Source organism: Mastigoproctus giganteus, chromosome 13 (assembly GCF_048544385.1).
Source record: "Mastigoproctus giganteus isolate SK-2022 chromosome 13, ASM4854438v1, whole genome shotgun sequence".
Taxonomy (NCBI): Eukaryota; Metazoa; Arthropoda; class Arachnida; order Uropygi; family Thelyphonidae; genus Mastigoproctus; species Mastigoproctus giganteus.
Window position 1 is genome coordinate 19054111 of NC_143587.1, and position 16607 is coordinate 19070717.

General features: G+C 38.0%; 1 protein-coding gene across 1 annotated transcript in view; it reads right to left on the reverse strand.

Moving 5' to 3' along the window:
- Positions 1 to 737: 737 nt before the first annotated feature.
- Positions 738 to 16607, reverse strand: part of LOC150075830 (uncharacterized) — a 184005-nt gene continuing 168135 nt past the window's right edge. Inside the window, exon 11 of the mRNA XM_090387456.1 lies at positions 738 to 1145. Within this exon, the coding sequence (XP_090243582.1) occupies positions 1002 to 1145 (144 nt within the window). The 3' untranslated portion in view covers positions 738 to 1001. The remainder of the gene's footprint in view (positions 1146 to 16607) is intronic.

Consider the following 16607-nt stretch of genomic DNA (forward strand, 5'->3'; position numbering starts at 1 on the left):
ACTGCTATCTTGTATCTGAATTATTCTGGTCTCCAAGAAGTGGCACAGAAACAACAGTAGAAATACAGTTATTAAAAAAAAACATAATAACAACAACAACAACAACAATAATAAATATCTATAGAACAGGGATTATTTTCTTTTATTTTTCCTTGATCATGAGTGGTCTGTGTATAAATGCACAAAATATATGTGGGTAGATATAAAAATCACATGAAAATATCTGTTTAGAAATAAAGAGTTCTTATATTTTCATACCAATACAAAGACCTGTTGATTTTTTCATAATTTTAATTGATTTTGAGCAGATTTTATTGCTCTTTAATTGTCAACAGAATCTACTATTAAAGAAATGTTACTGTACTTCAAATGATTTAAAATAAAATAATGTAAGCCAATAAAATTTACTCAAAATCAATATAAAACGTGAAAAAAAAAAATTAATTTAAGCTTCTATTTGAAGCAAAGCATGAATTGTTACTTACTGAAGTATTTTCGATTGTAATGGAGTTTAAAGTTACCAATGAACTGTATAATACTAACATACGTACCGTATACTTAGTAGTATAGTCAAGTCAGGTCAAGTTCCAAAAGATATGATCCTAAGTTTTTTTCATTTTAGATCAACCAAAAAGGAATTTTTACTGAAAATAAGTAATGAAAACCCATTACTTTTCTCATCTCAGCAAAGCAGATATTATAGAGTTCACACAAAAAAAAAAAAAAAGGAAGGGGGGGGGGTTAAGACCCTAAAAAACTGCTTCCAAAGCAAAGGGCAACATTTCTAGTGTCCTAGTACCACTTTATAATACAACACACTATACACAAAACACACTTCACTATGAACTTGGATCTCAAACCAAGTCTTGGTTATAAGAATGGTCTTTCCTAAAGTATAAGCTGATTTGCTCCTTGATTCAACAGTAACAATCACCAATTGCTATTATAAGCAGTTACTATCCAAGTTAGAACTTTAAAAAAAAAAATGTTTAATTCATACATTAGCTTTCTACTTCTACTGTGGGTTGCGAAGGTATCAATGTAGGTTTGTCACTAATTTCCTCTTTTGTCTGATTTTCACTAACTTCTCGTATTGTTTCCACTGTGGTTTCTGGCAGATTAATGTGTTTATCAAATTTCTTGCTCTGAAAAATAAAAATTAATTTTATTTAAAAAAAATAATAAAAATAACTGCTTTACTATATAAAATTTAGATTATTTTAAAAAGAAAAAGACAAACATTTTACAGTGAACTTGGAACTAAATTTCAAAAAATTATTTTAAGAGATTAAAATAGTTACTTTAAAAAACAGGTTAAAAAAAAACTGCACCGCAAGTTCATTTTGGGGAAAAGTATAAAACATCGCAAAAATCAGTCCAATAACCCAACCGTTTTTATGCAAGTTTTGACATTATTTCAAAATCAATGTGGATATTATTGTCAGGTCATGTATTCAATACCTCACAACAATATCCAAGACTGCATCCATCAAGGACTGCCTATGTGGTATCTCAGAAGAAGGATATGTGAGTTTCCTTCTGCACTTGTCAGTTCCCAAACCAAGAAACACTGAACATTAATTCTTATTTCATAATAGCTTCTGGCAGGGTGTCATACCGACATTCAGTTGGAATTTGGGTAGTACAATGTGTACAGAAATGATAGACAGGACAGGAAGGGAGGAGGGGTTATGCTGTTAGTTAAGAAACATAAAATCTAAGGAAGTGCATCCAATTGATGTTGGGGGACAATGCAACGTTGAGTCTGTTTGTTGTGACATTAGCACTGGGAAAGGAAAAATGAGAGTAGGTGTGTGTTATAGACCTAATGAATCTGATGAGTATAATGGGCAATTGTGAAGAGAAATAGAGTGGGTCAGTAAATCAGAATGTCTTATAAAGGAGGATTTTAACTTTCCAGATATTGACTGGAACTTGTGGATTGGTCACTTGCACATTAACAAGACTTTTTTTGGATTTATTGGATGACTTTTTTCTACAGCAGCATGTTCAAGAGGCAACAAGAGGGAGTAATACACTTGATCTGATTATCAGCAGTGATTATTCATGCGTTAAGAATTTGCAGATAGAGGAACCACTGGGTGACAGTGATCACAGTGTGCTTATGTCGAATTTACTTAAAGGTGTAACTACCATAAAGCGTAAAGGGAAGTGATTTTGGTTTCGTAAAATTGACAACAGTGATCTCAGACAGTTTTTAAATTCTATACAGTGGGACCAACTAATGATGTTACTAACGGTGATTTCTAAATGGCAAAAGTATACCCTCGTTTATACCTCTTAAGCATAAAAAATAAATACAGCTGTTTATGGTGAAGCATACATGGAAGCCTTCAGTGACTTAATCTTGGAGGCTACTAGGTTTTCATATCAACTAAGAAATACTGTTCAGGGTTTACGCCTAAATGGATGTCAGATGAGTTAATGAGGCTCGTGGCAGAGAAGAAAAATGCATGGGATGCATATAAATTACCAAGTGACACAGAAGCCCATGGCAGATATAAACTAGTCTGTAATCAAGTCACAAAGGAAGTTAGGCAGGCAAAAGCAGATTATGAGAAATCATTGGCAAAGGATGCAAAGAAAAACAGCAAAGGGTTCTTTACTTATGTAAACTCTAGAAGGAAAGAGGTGGATCAGATTGGTCCACTTAACATAGATGGTTACACTATTGATGATCCTGCCCAGGTAGCTGATAAACTGAATGAGTATTTTGCATCTACATTCACATATGAGGAGTTATTCAAGGAGGGGAATGCCAGAAGTTTATCAAAATCTTAACAGGGAGCTAAGTGATTTTATTATAACTGAGATAAAAGTGGAGGAGAAATTGCTGAAGTTATCCAGTTATATTAAAGGAGACAGCAAAGGAAGTAAGCAAACACTTAACCATAATTATGAGAGATTCCTTGGACTCAGGGGAAAGTCCCCACTGACAGGAGATGTGCAAATGTATCCCCAATACGCAAACGGGGTTCAAAAAGTGACATAAGTAAATATAGACCCATTAGTTTAACTTGTGTCCCAGGGAAAATAATGGAGTTACTGGTAGAGAAGCATTGCAGGATCATCTAGACAAGACTGCAGTAATAGTTAAGACACAGCATGGGTTTGTTAAAGGAAGGTCTTGTCTGGCTAATTTGATTAGATACTATGATGTGGTCACAAAGGAAATGGATGCGAAAAATAATTTTGATTTCATATACTTGGATTTCAGGAAAGCTTTCGATACTGTTCCACGTGGAAGACTGCTGTACAAATTGGAGCAGTATGGCATTAAGGGCAAGTTGCTACAATGGATAAAGGGATGGTTGAGTGGGAGAAGACAGAGCGGTAATCAATGGACATTGCTCTTCTTGGACTAATGTTATTAGTGGAGTTCCCCAGGGTTTGGTGCTGGGTCAATTATTGTTTTGTGTATTCAATAATGATATTGATGAAGATATATCAGGCTTAATGTCCAAGTTTGCAGATGTTACAAAAGTTGGCAGGGTTGTTAATGACAGTATGCTACTGCAACAGGATCGAGATAAGTTGGACAAATGGTCTGAGAAGTGGCAACTGAAGTTTAAAATTTGCAAATGCAAAGTATTGCATATGGGTAGTAGATACCCAAGAGAAATGTACAAACTCTGTGGTACTACACTCAGGGAAGTGGAGAATAAAAAAGACCTGGGAGTAATTTTGCAGTCAGATATGAAGTTCGCTGAGAAGTGCATACAGGTGGCCAGAACAGGTCATGGAGTCTTGTCAATGATATATAGGAATTTTGCTAGCAGGGACAAGGAGGTGATTATCAAGTTGTACAAGGTCAGGACATACCTTGAGTATTGTGTACAGGCGTGGAGGTCTAATTTTAAGAAGGATGTAGAGTTGCTAGAATGAGTACAAGGAAGGGCAACAAGATTGGTTAGAGGAACAAAGAGGTGCTCGTACCAAGAAAGGCTTAAGTTCTGCAAATTGCAGTGCCCGGAGACTAGACACCTGCAAGGTGATCTGATTGAAGTGTATAAGGCCTTGAAAGGGTCGTGCAAGCTCAATGCTGATGGGATTCTTCCTCTTGCTCAGAATGTGAACCTGAGGGGGCATAGATTCAAATTGAGGGAAGACAGTTGTAGAACAAATGTGCAGAAATCTGCTTTTAGCCAGTTGGTTGATGATTGTTGGAACAGATTTCCATCTTTTGTTGTGGAAGTTGATAGCTTAAATAAATTTATGGCTGAGGTAGACAGGAATTGAAGTGAATGGATGGGTGAAATGGGAGGGGTTTTTTTTTTTGGCTTATGATGCTGTATAAGCTTGCCTTCTTGCATCATATGCCTTAACTAATGCTAATGAAAATGCTAATTTCACCCTTTGTGATTTTAAGATATCTTAAAAGATATCTGCTCTACAATGTTGTCTACTTGCACCCATGGCAGACATACCCTGGTCCTGCTTATCTTTCTTGCACAATATATTTCCTGTTTCCCTGACAATAACAATGGATGCGATATGCAAGGAAGGGGGCTTAGAGGGGAACAGGCATTGTGTGTTATCAGACACTCAGTCTAAAACACTGATGGATCCAATATCTTTCTATTTTAGAAGATTTAAGAGGTCTGGCAACCCTGCCACTCATGCACACCTCAGTGGTAAGCCCTGTTAGGTTACTTTGGTGGAAACGAATGTGTAGAGTGGTTCTCTTAAAGATGCCTGGTCAATGTGAAGGAGAAAAGACCAAACCCTCCAGCACGACAACATTACGAAACAAATGGCCCTCAGTCCCCAGCGGCTTTCACTCTCCCTCTTACGGCAGTGAGAGGATTAGAATGGAAGCAGAGGGTACTAAGAATCTCTGAGTATGACCAGGCTGCCATGCATGGAAACTGAACTTGGCCTGTTACAACGTAAGATCATTCATCGGTGAAGATAGGATATTAGAACTGGACAAGGAATTAGATGATGTGATTTGGAATATTATCGGCTTAGCTGAAACAACAAGAAGAAATTAATCACTTAAGTTTATCAAGTGGAAATCTGCTGTACACCAATGGAAACAGTGAAAAGAATGAAGGTGGAGTTGGCTTTCTGGACCATAGAGATATAAAAAACATTTTGTAAACAAAAGTACATCACCAAGGGTGTCAAAACTACTACTCAGGATTTCTAAGAGGTTCAAACTAAAGGTTATAATGATATATGCACCAACATAGAGCCATGATGATGAAAAGGTTGAAGAAATGTAGACCAAAATTGAGAGACTTCTAGATGAACAGAAAACTCGCTACACCATCATTACGGGGGATTTCAATGCTATGGTTGGAAAGAGACAAAACAGTGCAGAAAGGGAAACTATAGGAAATTTTGGAATTGGTGAACGAAGTGAAAGACTTGTGCAATTTGCAGAATCTTGAGGGATGTCAGTAATGAACACTTTTTTCAAGAAAAGAGTGACCAGAAAGTGGACACAGAAGAGCCCAAATGGATTAACAACTAATGAAATTGACTTCATCCTCACTAACAGAAGATGTATTGTGAACGATGTTACCATTCTGAACAAGATAAATTTTGGAAATGATCACAGATGTAAGAAAAGAAAGGAAAAAATTGACTTGAATAAATAATACAAAGGTTTTTGTGATAACAAAAGAGGAGAAAAAGTAGTATGTACTGGAACATAAGAACAAGTCTGAGCTTCTGAAGGCCTTTCAGGACCAAGATATCGATGAGGAATAAAACAATTTTCTGAAAGCGATAAAACCTGAGAAACCTATAAGTAAAAAGAAATCCAAAGAGGGAAAAAATTAGTCATGACGACAAGTCTTGACATGACACAAAGACGACAAATGAAGAACAAGATAAACACTGACAAGGACAAAATTGAGTATACAGAGTTATGCAAAGCCATTAGAAAGAGACTCTGAGAGGACATAAGAAGATTTAACAGAAGAAAAGTAGAACAAGCATTAAGGGAAAACAAAGGACTTAAATCAGCAGTCATGAGCAGTAATACAAATGATACTGAAACTGAAGAACAGCGATGGTGTACTTATAAATAACAGAGAAGGCATAATCAAAATAGCAGAAGACTACTATAAAGAATTATGTAAGGAGTGAGGAAATGATGCAAGCAGTGGGGAAGATGGATCACAAATTAGCAACACATACGACATACCCGATATCCTTCCTGATGAGGTAGAACATACATTGAAAAAATGAAGAAACAGAAAGCCCCATGAAGCTACTATAGAGTTGTTAAAGTTGGGAGGAAGAGACATGACACAGAAACTGGCTCTTCACAATATAAATTAGGAAAGGCACAATGCCTAAGGATTGGAATAATGCTATCATAATTTTGCTACATAAGAAAGGAGATAAATCTGAAATTGGAAATTATAGACCAATTAGCTTGTTGTCCCACCTCTACAAGTTGCTCACAAGGGTCATTACAAACAGAACACTAGAAAGAAAGAACACTCGAAGAGAATCAACCGAAAGAGCAAGTTGGCTTTAGGACAGGATTCTCAATTATAGATCACTTTCGTGTAATATCGCAGCTAATGGAGAAAGCAAATGAATATAAAACACCATTATGCCTGGCAATTGTGGATTATGGAAAGGCATTAGACTCCATACAGCATAAGGCAATGTTTTGGGCCCTGGAAAGACAAGGCACAGATTGCCCATATATTATGACTTTGAAGAAAATATATCAGAACGCTACCTCCTCTATTAGACTACACAAAGACAGTAGCAAATTTAAAATTGAGAAAGGAGTTTGACAAGGAGACACAATATCTCCGAAGTTGTTTACTGCTGCCCTTGAGGAAGCTTTCAGATTAGACTGGTTGCAGAAAGGAATCACCGTGAAGGGAGTAACTAAACCATTTATGATTTGCAGATGCCATTGTGGTCATAAGCCACGATCCCAAAGAATCTGAGGAAAATTTTAATCAGTTACACAGAGTTAGTAAGGATTTTGGACTAAAGATGAATATGGCTAAAACAAAAGTAATGATGAACAAGTATGCCACAGAAAGGGATATAATGATTGAAGGAGCAGTAATTGAAAAGGTGGAGTCATATACTTATCTGGGACAAGTCATTAGCTGTAATAATGATAAATGGCTGCAAGTGAAGAGTATAATAAATTTTGGATCAATAGCATTCAAGAAATATAGTCACATACTGAGGAGCAATATCCCAATTTGTCTGAGACGTAAAATAATGAACCAATGTATACTCCCCACTATTTAACTTATGGAAGTGAAACTTGGGCACTCACCAAAAGAATGGAAGAGAAGCTGAAAACTGCACAGTGAAGAAATGAATGAACTATATTAGGAATCAGACTGTTAGATAAGAAGAGAAACACATGGATTAGGCAGCAAACTCAAATAAAGGACATTCTTATCAAAACTAAAGAACTGAAATGGTCATGGACAGGACACATAGCTCGAAGATATGATGACAGATGGACTAAGAAAATAACAAATTGGTACCCAAGAGGAGCTAAAAGAAAATAACAAATTGGTACCCAAGAGGAGCTAAAAGAAAATAACAAATTGGTACCCAAGAGGAGCTAAAAGAAAATCTGGAAGACAACGGAGATGGATAGATGAAATTCAAGAGTTTGTGGGTAGTAAATGGATGGTCATTGCACAAAACAGAAAGAACTGGAAAGTTTCTGGAGAGACCTTCATCCTGCAGTGGATTGAAATTAGCTGATGATGATGCAAGGATATAATGCTCTCAAATTTTGTTTCTGTTTCAAGAAACAATAGCTGAAGCAGATAAAATGTTAAAAGATGCTTATGGTTAATCTATGCTTCCATATAGCATTGATTCACCATCTTTAGAATGTTTAAAGATGGATGTGAAAAATTGTCAGTCCTGGAGCTCCAACCACTGCTGTCACCACAAAAACTATACATACTGCTTCTGTATTCATGATAGATCATCGTATAACAGTAAGGCAACTGGCAAGATGTTGAGAATATCATTAGGAAGCACACGTGGTATTTTCCATAACCATTTACATGTGACAAGTGTTTGTGCCAACTGGGTTCCAAGACTACTGATACCTGAGCAACAGCAAGTTCACATACAGGTTTGTCAAGAGCTGCAAGAGATGGCTTCATTTCCACCCAGAGAATTAGCAACAAAGCTCTGTTTGTCATTGCCAACACAAAAAAAAAAAAAAAAAAAAAGTTGTGGCTTCTGCAGAAAAGGAAGGTTACGGTCATCATAAAACTATTATGGGACCTTACTACAGAACTGTACTGCACACTTGGCAGGATCACGTTCATATGTTCATATGTGCTGATGCTTTTGAGGCAGTGTTAGGTGGATCGGAAAACTGCTAGCTTGGGGGGTTACAAGGACTAATAGATTAACAGTAGCCACTGGCAGAGGTAAAAGTGATTCTTGCATTGCTTCTATTGGAATGAGCAGAAGCCTGGAAAACAAGATGCAGGATCGTTCAGAGACTGCTGGGAGTCATTGTGGTACAAGAAAACACATGGGTTGTGTTCGGGTAGCTAAGAATAGGAACAGGTGCATGTATACTTGTGTGTACACCAATGCTAGGAGTTTGGTAAATAAATTTGATGAATTTGAGGTATTGCTCAAAGCATCAAAGGCGGATATTGTTGAGATATCAGAGATGTGGTGTCGCACAGATATAAGGAATACAGAACTGGAATTTGGGGAGTACAATGTGTACAGAAAAGATAGACAGGATAGAAAGGGAGGAGAGGTTATGCTATTAGTTAAGAAACACATAAAATCCAAGAAAGTGAACTGAAGTGGGATTTACTCAAAGAGGTAACTACCATCAGGGGTAAAGGGAAGGGTTATTGCTTTTGTAAAGGCGACTACGATGGTCTGAGACAGTATTTAAATTCTATACAGTGGGACCAATTGATGATGTTACCAACAGCATATTCAAAATGGGAAGCATTCAAAGAACTTATCTTGGAAGCTAACTAGGCTTTACATACCAATTAAGAAATATTGTTCGAGGTTTAGGCCTAAATGGATGTCAGATGAACTAATGAGACATATGGCAGAGAAGAAAAATGCATGGGATACATATAAATTAACATGTGACACAGAAGCCTATGATAGATATAAGTTGATCTGTAACAAAATTACAAAGGAGGTTAGGCAGGCGATGGCAGATTACGAGAAATCTTTGGCAAAGGATGTAAAGAAAAACAGCAAAGAGTTCTTTACTTATGTAAAGACTCTACAAGGAAGGGGATGAACCAGATTGGTCCACTTGATATCGATGGTTCAACTGTTGATGATCCTGCTCAGACAGCTAACAAACTAAATGAATATTTTGCATCAACATTCACACATGAGGAGTTATTCAGCGATGGGGATTCCAGAGGTGTATTCAACTCTGACAGTAAGCTAGATAATCTTGTAATAACTGAGAATAAAGTGGAGGAGAAATTGTTGAAGATAAACACAAGAAAGGCTTGGGTGGATGGGATCTATCCAGTTAGAGGCAGCAAAGGAAGTAAGCAAACCCTTAGCCATAATTATGAGAGCTTCCTTGGACTCAGGGGAGGTACCCATAGACTGGAGATGTGCAAATGTGACCCCAATTCACAAAGAAGGATTAAAGGCTGACACAAGTAATTATAGACCTGTGAGTTTAACTTCTGTTCCAGGAAAATTAATGGAGGCATTGGTTAAAGAAGCACTGAAGGATCATCTAGACGAGACTTCAGTTATAGCTCGGACACAGCATGGTTTTGTTAAGGGAAAGTCTTGCCTGACCAATTTGATTGGATACTATTATGCAGTCACAAAAGAACTGGATGTAGGGAATAACTCTGATTTCCTCCAATGCCACACTGCTCCAATTTGTGCAACAAATTGGAGCAGTGTGGCATTGGAGGAAAATTGCTGCTATGGATAAAGGGGGAGAAGTCAGAGAGTGGTAATCAATGGACACTGCTCATCGTGGACTAATGTTATTAGTGGAGTCCCTCAGGGTTCAGTATTGGGTCCATTATTGTTTTCTGTATTTAGAAATAATATTGATGATGGTATATAAAGCTTAATGTTCAAGTTTGCAGACGATACAAAGGTTGGCAGGGTTGTTAAGGACACAACTGACACTATGCTGCTGCAACAGGATCTGGAAAGGTTGAGCAGATGGGCGGAGAGGTGAAAAATGAAGTTTAACATTGCAAATGTAAAGTACTACATATGGGAAACAGCAACCCCAGAGCAACGTATCAACTCTGTGGTACTACACTGACAGTGGTAGAGAATGAAAAGGACCTGGGGGTAATTGTGCAGGCAGATATGAAGTTCTCTGAGCAGTGCAGACGGGTGCAAGAGTAGTTCATGGTGTCTTGTCAATGATATACAGGAACTTTTCTAGCAGGGATAAGGAGGTGATTATTCCCTTGTATAAGGCAATGGTCAGGCCACACCTTGAGTACTGTCTGGAGGTCTCATTTCAAGAAGGATGTAGAGCTGCTGGAAGGAGTACAGAGAAGGGCAACAAGATTAGTGAATGGAACAAAGGATTGCTCTTACGAAGAAAGGCTTAAATTTTGCAAAGTGCAGTGTCTGGAGACTAGGCACCTGCGAGGTGATCTGATTGGCTTTATACACAAAGGTGTATAAAGCCTTGAATGGTTTGAACATGCTCAATGCTGATGGGATTCTTCCTCTTGCTCAAAATAATCACCTGAGAGGGCATAAATTCAAACTGAGGAAAGACAGATGTAGGATAGATGTGCAAAAATTTGCCTTTAGCCAGCGGGTAGTTGGTTGGTGGAACAGACTTCCATCCCTTGTTGTGGAAGTTGATAGCCTAAATAAATTTAAGGCTCAGCTGGACAGGTATTTCGAACGAATGGAGGGGTAAAGTGGAAGTGTTTTTTTTTTTTTCTTTTTTTTTGGCGGATGCTGCATAAGCTTGTTTTCTTGCATCATATGCCTCTACTAATGCTAATATCGAAATGACCACAATTGCATGCAGGTGAGGTGGATGCTGCATCATGACAATGCAAGACCTCACATTGCTGATAATGTCACTGATCACTTAACTAACATTAATGTCAAATGTGATCCTCATCTAAACTACAGCCTTGACCTTGTACACCCTGCAATTATTTTTTCCTATTTCCAAAGTTAAAGAAGGAGCTTCAAGGAAAGCATTTGCAGTTGTGGCGCCTCCGTAGCCAGGTGGGCAGGAGCAGCAGCAGTGCGTAGCACACGCTTCTTGATTAGACCGGAGTTTGAGCCCATGCTCACCAAATATGGAGGATGCGGAAAGGTCACGGAATGACCACCGCATATCCCCGGAGCAATATGGCCTTAGTTGCTAATGCTCCTAAAAACCAAATAACAAACAAACAAACATTTGCAGTTGTCAGAATAAGTTGTAAAGACAATTGGAGGAGATTCTCAAACACATGTCAAAATATAGCTTCCACCATGTTTTTTTATATGGCTTCCACCATGAATTTCATCAAATGGGTTGGGGGGGGGTGGAACTACTATGAAAAGGACCATAAAAATATGGATGATTAATAAAGGTATATTGTGAAAAAAAAATAAATAATAATAATAATAATCAAACTTTATAAACAGTAATTTTGTACAGATTTTTTTCTTCTATAAAAATTTTTTTTGCTATTTCAGACTTGTAAGAGTTGATACTCTTCCCCGAGATTGCTCACTCTAAATATTTATCCAAATTCAGCCAACATGCACTTGCATGCTTTAAAATCTTTTTCGCTTCAGTGGTATGCCTTAATTTAAACTGATTCGAGCTATCTATCCTTTAAGCACTTCTTTCTAGATGGTACACACTGTGGCCTTTATCAACCCACTGCAGGATGGAAGTCTCCTCAACAATTCATGCTAAGGGAAATGGACCATAATCTGCCACGCTGCTCCTATTGGCTGATTGACCGTATTTAGCAGTCAGGGGTTTGAACTCCAGTCGACTCAAAGCCCGTGTGCTACTGCACTCCCGCTCCTGACCACTCAGTTACGGAGGCCTATGAGAATATTAGGCGCCAACTGAGCGTTCTGATGGGCATCTATGAGAGCTTGAGGTGTAGGGTAAATGCCCTTGAAGAAATTAATATGAAGGGCCCCATCAAGCTCTCAGCTGCCCAGCTCAATGGCAGAGCTCACTCCTGTGTATCAGGCACCAGAGAGGCAATCTCCAAAGCAGAATGTGCTGGTTCCACAGGAACTAGTTATTGTTGGTGACTCTATTTGTCAGGCAGACAGGGAATATACTATGCAAAAAATGTTGGTGGAATAGGACCAGGGTATGCCTGCCAGGGTCAAAAGATGGTAATAAATGTCCACCAAATGAGAGGGCGCTCTGGTCGTGGAAGAGAACAGTTGGTGGATTTTTGGCTGCTGTAAAGGGATAAGTATTTTAGATAGTTTTACGGTATTCTTTGTTAATGGAGGATATTAAATAGGTTTAGTAGTGTCCGTTAGCTTCTTATTTTGAATTTAACTAGTGATTTTTGGAAGTTACGACTCCCAGTATTGGCACCAATATTGTTGAACTAGCTGCCATATTGTTATCGATAAGAAATAACTTATATATCTTAAACTGATAGCTAAAGCAGTGGTTTTCAACCGGGGTGCCACAACAACATTCTTGGGGTGCCGCGTAATTTGGGTTTAAGTTACTTAAAGTTATTATTATTATTATTATTATTTATTTTTTTTTTTTTGAATTTATATATTTATTTCATTATAGAAAGGGTACAATATAAAGGATACAATACAATATCCATTGTACCGTATATTTTTAATTTTGTGGTGATCTATAATTGATCTTTATTTAGTACCTCTATATAAAGAATAAAATTATTATATAGGTATATATTAAAAGGTTGAAAACCATTGTGTTAGGTATTTCTGTTGGCCTAGGGGTGCCGTGAAAAAATTATTGGGACAGTAAGGGCACCATGAACCGAGAAAGTTTGGGAATCTCTGGCGTAAGGTGTAACATAATACAAAGCAGTGTATTAGGAATCTGTTAGCTTAGTACAGTATTATCAATTAATCTTATTAAATTTCATTGTTAATTAAACTGTATTTAAACAGAAATCATGACCCAGACTAGAGCTGCAAAGCAAAGATCACAGACTAGCGAGATTGCTGTGACTTGGGGAAGAAACGAAGGGGGCAATTCTCCAATGCTTCACAGTCTTAAAAAATGTATGAAATGTGAAATGTTTGCTGAATTTTCTAAAATAAGACATGATCTAGTCAAGGAGGATGTCTTTGTGTGTGCTAGATGCCTAGAGTGTCAAGTATTAGGCACCAACTGAGTGTTTTGATGGGCATCTATGATAGCTTGAGGTGTAGGGTAAATGCCCTTTAATATGAGGGGCCCATCAAGCTCTCAGCTGCCCAGCTCAGTGGCAGAGCTCACTCATGTGCATCAGGCAAAAGAGAGGCAATCTCCAAGGCAGAATGTGCTGGTTCCACAGAAACTAGTTATTGTTCGTGACTCTATTTGTTAGGGAGACAGGGAATATACTATGCAAAAAGGATAGGAGGAACAGGACCAGGATATGTCTGCCAGGGGCAAAATTTGATGACGTAGAGCAGATAACTTTTAAGGGCACAAAAGGTGATATTGTTGTACACGTTGGAACTAATGACATTAAGAGTACAAGATCTGCAGATTTACTTAACAAGTACAGGTCAATTTGAAAAAAAAAAAAATTGCGAGTTAGGGTTGAATGTGAAAGTGCCTGCAATTCTGCCCAGACACGATAGGAGGGAGCATACGATGAGAGCCTTGTCGATCGATTTGGCCCTGGAGAGATTATGTGAGGCTCAAGAGGTTGAATTTTTTTTCAGCCTGGTCTGTGCTTGTTGACAGGAGAGACTGCTTTTACAGGGATGAGCTAGTTCAACAATATAAACAGACAGGGTGCAAGAATATTTGCTGATTCAAGGCAATGTTAGATAGATCGGAAAACTGCTAGTTAGGGGGTGGGATACATAGACTAAATGGTTAATAGTGGCCACAGGCAGAGGCAAAAGTGATTCTTGCACTGCTTCTATTAGAATGAGCAGCAGAATGGAAAGCAAGGCAATGGAGATTTCCAGGACTGTTGGGAGTCATAGTGGAACAAATAAATACATGGGCTGTGTTAGGGTAACTAAGAGTAGAAACAGGTGCATGTATATTTGTATACACCAATGCTAGGAGTATAGTTAATAAAATTGATGAGCTTGAAGTGCTAGTCAAGACATCAAAGGCAGATACTGTTGGGATATCAGAGATGTGGTGTCAAACAGATATAAGCAGTGCAGAATTGGAATTTGGGGAGTACAATGTGTACAGAAAAGATAGACAGGATAGGAAGGGAGGCAGGTTTATGCTGTTAGTTAAGAAACACATAAAATCTAAGGAAGTGCATCCAATTTATGTTGGTGGACAATGCAATATTGAGTCTGTTTGGTGTGACATAAGCACTGGGAAAGGAAAAATGAGAGTAGGTGTGGGTTATAGGCCTAATGAATCTGATGAATATAATGAGCAATTGTGCAGAGAAATAAGAGTGGGCCAGTAAATCAGAATGTCTTATAATGGGAGATTTTAACTTTCCAGATATAGACTGGAACTTGGTGGTTGGTCACTCGCACACTAGCAAGACTTTTTTTGGATTTATTGGATGACTGTTTTCTACAGCAGCATGTTCAAGAGGCAACCAGAGGGAGTAATACTCTTGATCTGATTATCAGCAGCGATTATTCATGCATTAAAAATTTTCGGATAAAGGAACCACTGGGTGACAGTGATGACAATGTACTGATATAGGAATTACTTAAAGATCGAACTACCATCAAGGCTAAAGGGAAGGGCTTTTTTCATAAAGTTGACTACAGGGGTCTCAGACAGTTTTTAAATTCTGTACAGTGGGATCAACTGATGATGTTATCAATGTTGAATTCTAACTGGGAAGCCTTCAGGTACTTAATCTTGGAGGCTACTAGGCTTTTCATTCCAACTTAGAAATACTGTTCAAGGTTCGGGCCTAAATGGATGTCAGATGAATTAATGAGGCTCGTTGCAGAGAAGAAAAATGTATGGGATGCATATAAATTATCAAGACTGGTGAAGGGAACAAAGGGGTACTCTTACGAAGAAAGGCTTAAGTTCAGATTAATGCTCAGATTAAGAATCTGAGGGGGGCATAGATTCAAATTGAGGAAAGACAGTTGTAGAATAGATGTGGGGAAGAAATTTGCCTTTAGCCAGCGGGCAGTTGATAGTCTAAATAAATTTAAAGTTGAACTGGACTGGGATTTGGAACGAATGGAGGGGGTGAAATGGGAGGTGGGTTTTTTTTTTTGGCTGATTCTGCATAAGCTTGCTTTCTTGCATCGTATGCCTCTACTAATACTAATGTTAAATATTCATCCACTTTTACAGTAGAGGCATGCAATTCCCATTTTTGTCACACAAATTAATCAGATAACAAGAACTTATTTATTTTTTTATTAAAGAAGGCAATCCCAGCCCACTTTCCTGGCAACCCCACCACTACTGCAATACTGTACACATAATTTCTAGCATAACATACAGTACCACTAGTTGGTAATCATTCCTGGCAGATGGAGACAGCCAGGATCATCCGCCAGCATACTCATAACATGATACACGGCATCAATATAATACCCCCAATTTGGATTTTATGTCAGTTCATTAGTTCATATATCAATGAAACAGCTATTTCACACTAAAGCTGATAATGAGTCTGATGGTCTTGATTAGAGGATATCTTTCTCACAAGGAAATATTTAACTGTTTCACCTCACCACAGAAAGTAGACTTTGCATTCACTATGTAAAATCACAACCAGGACAGGTCAAGGACTTTGTAACCATAATACGTATATGCAGCTGATGTACCCTTCACATAGGCAATTTTAATTGTGAAGCCATAATCAAGAATAGCACTGCTCAGGAAATTGACGCAATCCATATACAAATCCATGCAGTAATGGAATGAAAAGGGGATGTAGCATCCTTTCATTACCTACTAAAGAATACACAGCGCAGCAGAAGAAGTCCGAACCAATATCTTCAATTAGCAAAGAAACAATTTGCTATTCAATTCTATTCAACCGTCTCCATCACCAGCAGCAGGCTCACTGTAGTGGTCTAATCCTCCACAGGAGCCCCAGTTTCTCCAACATAAACCCAGCCATCCAGAGATAACAGATGTGATCTTGCTATTCAACCGTCTCCATCACCAGTGGCAGGCTCACTGTAGTGGTCTAATCCTCCACAGGAGCCCCTGTTTCTCCAACATAAACCCAGCCATCCAGAGATAACAGATGTGATCTTTTAATACAATTGCTACTGCAGTTTTTAGGTCTGCCATAATTATTTTATTTTAATTAATTTAATTTAATTTTTTTTTTTTGGCATTTCTGGTTATCTTAAACTTCAGCTCCATTTGGATGGCATTCTCAAAACTTTACATAAAACACTGTTTGGATTCACCCTAATGAGTACTGTAAAAACTGCTGAATTAGTTAGTTATCCAGCAGGGTGGTTTTTTTTTTTTTTTT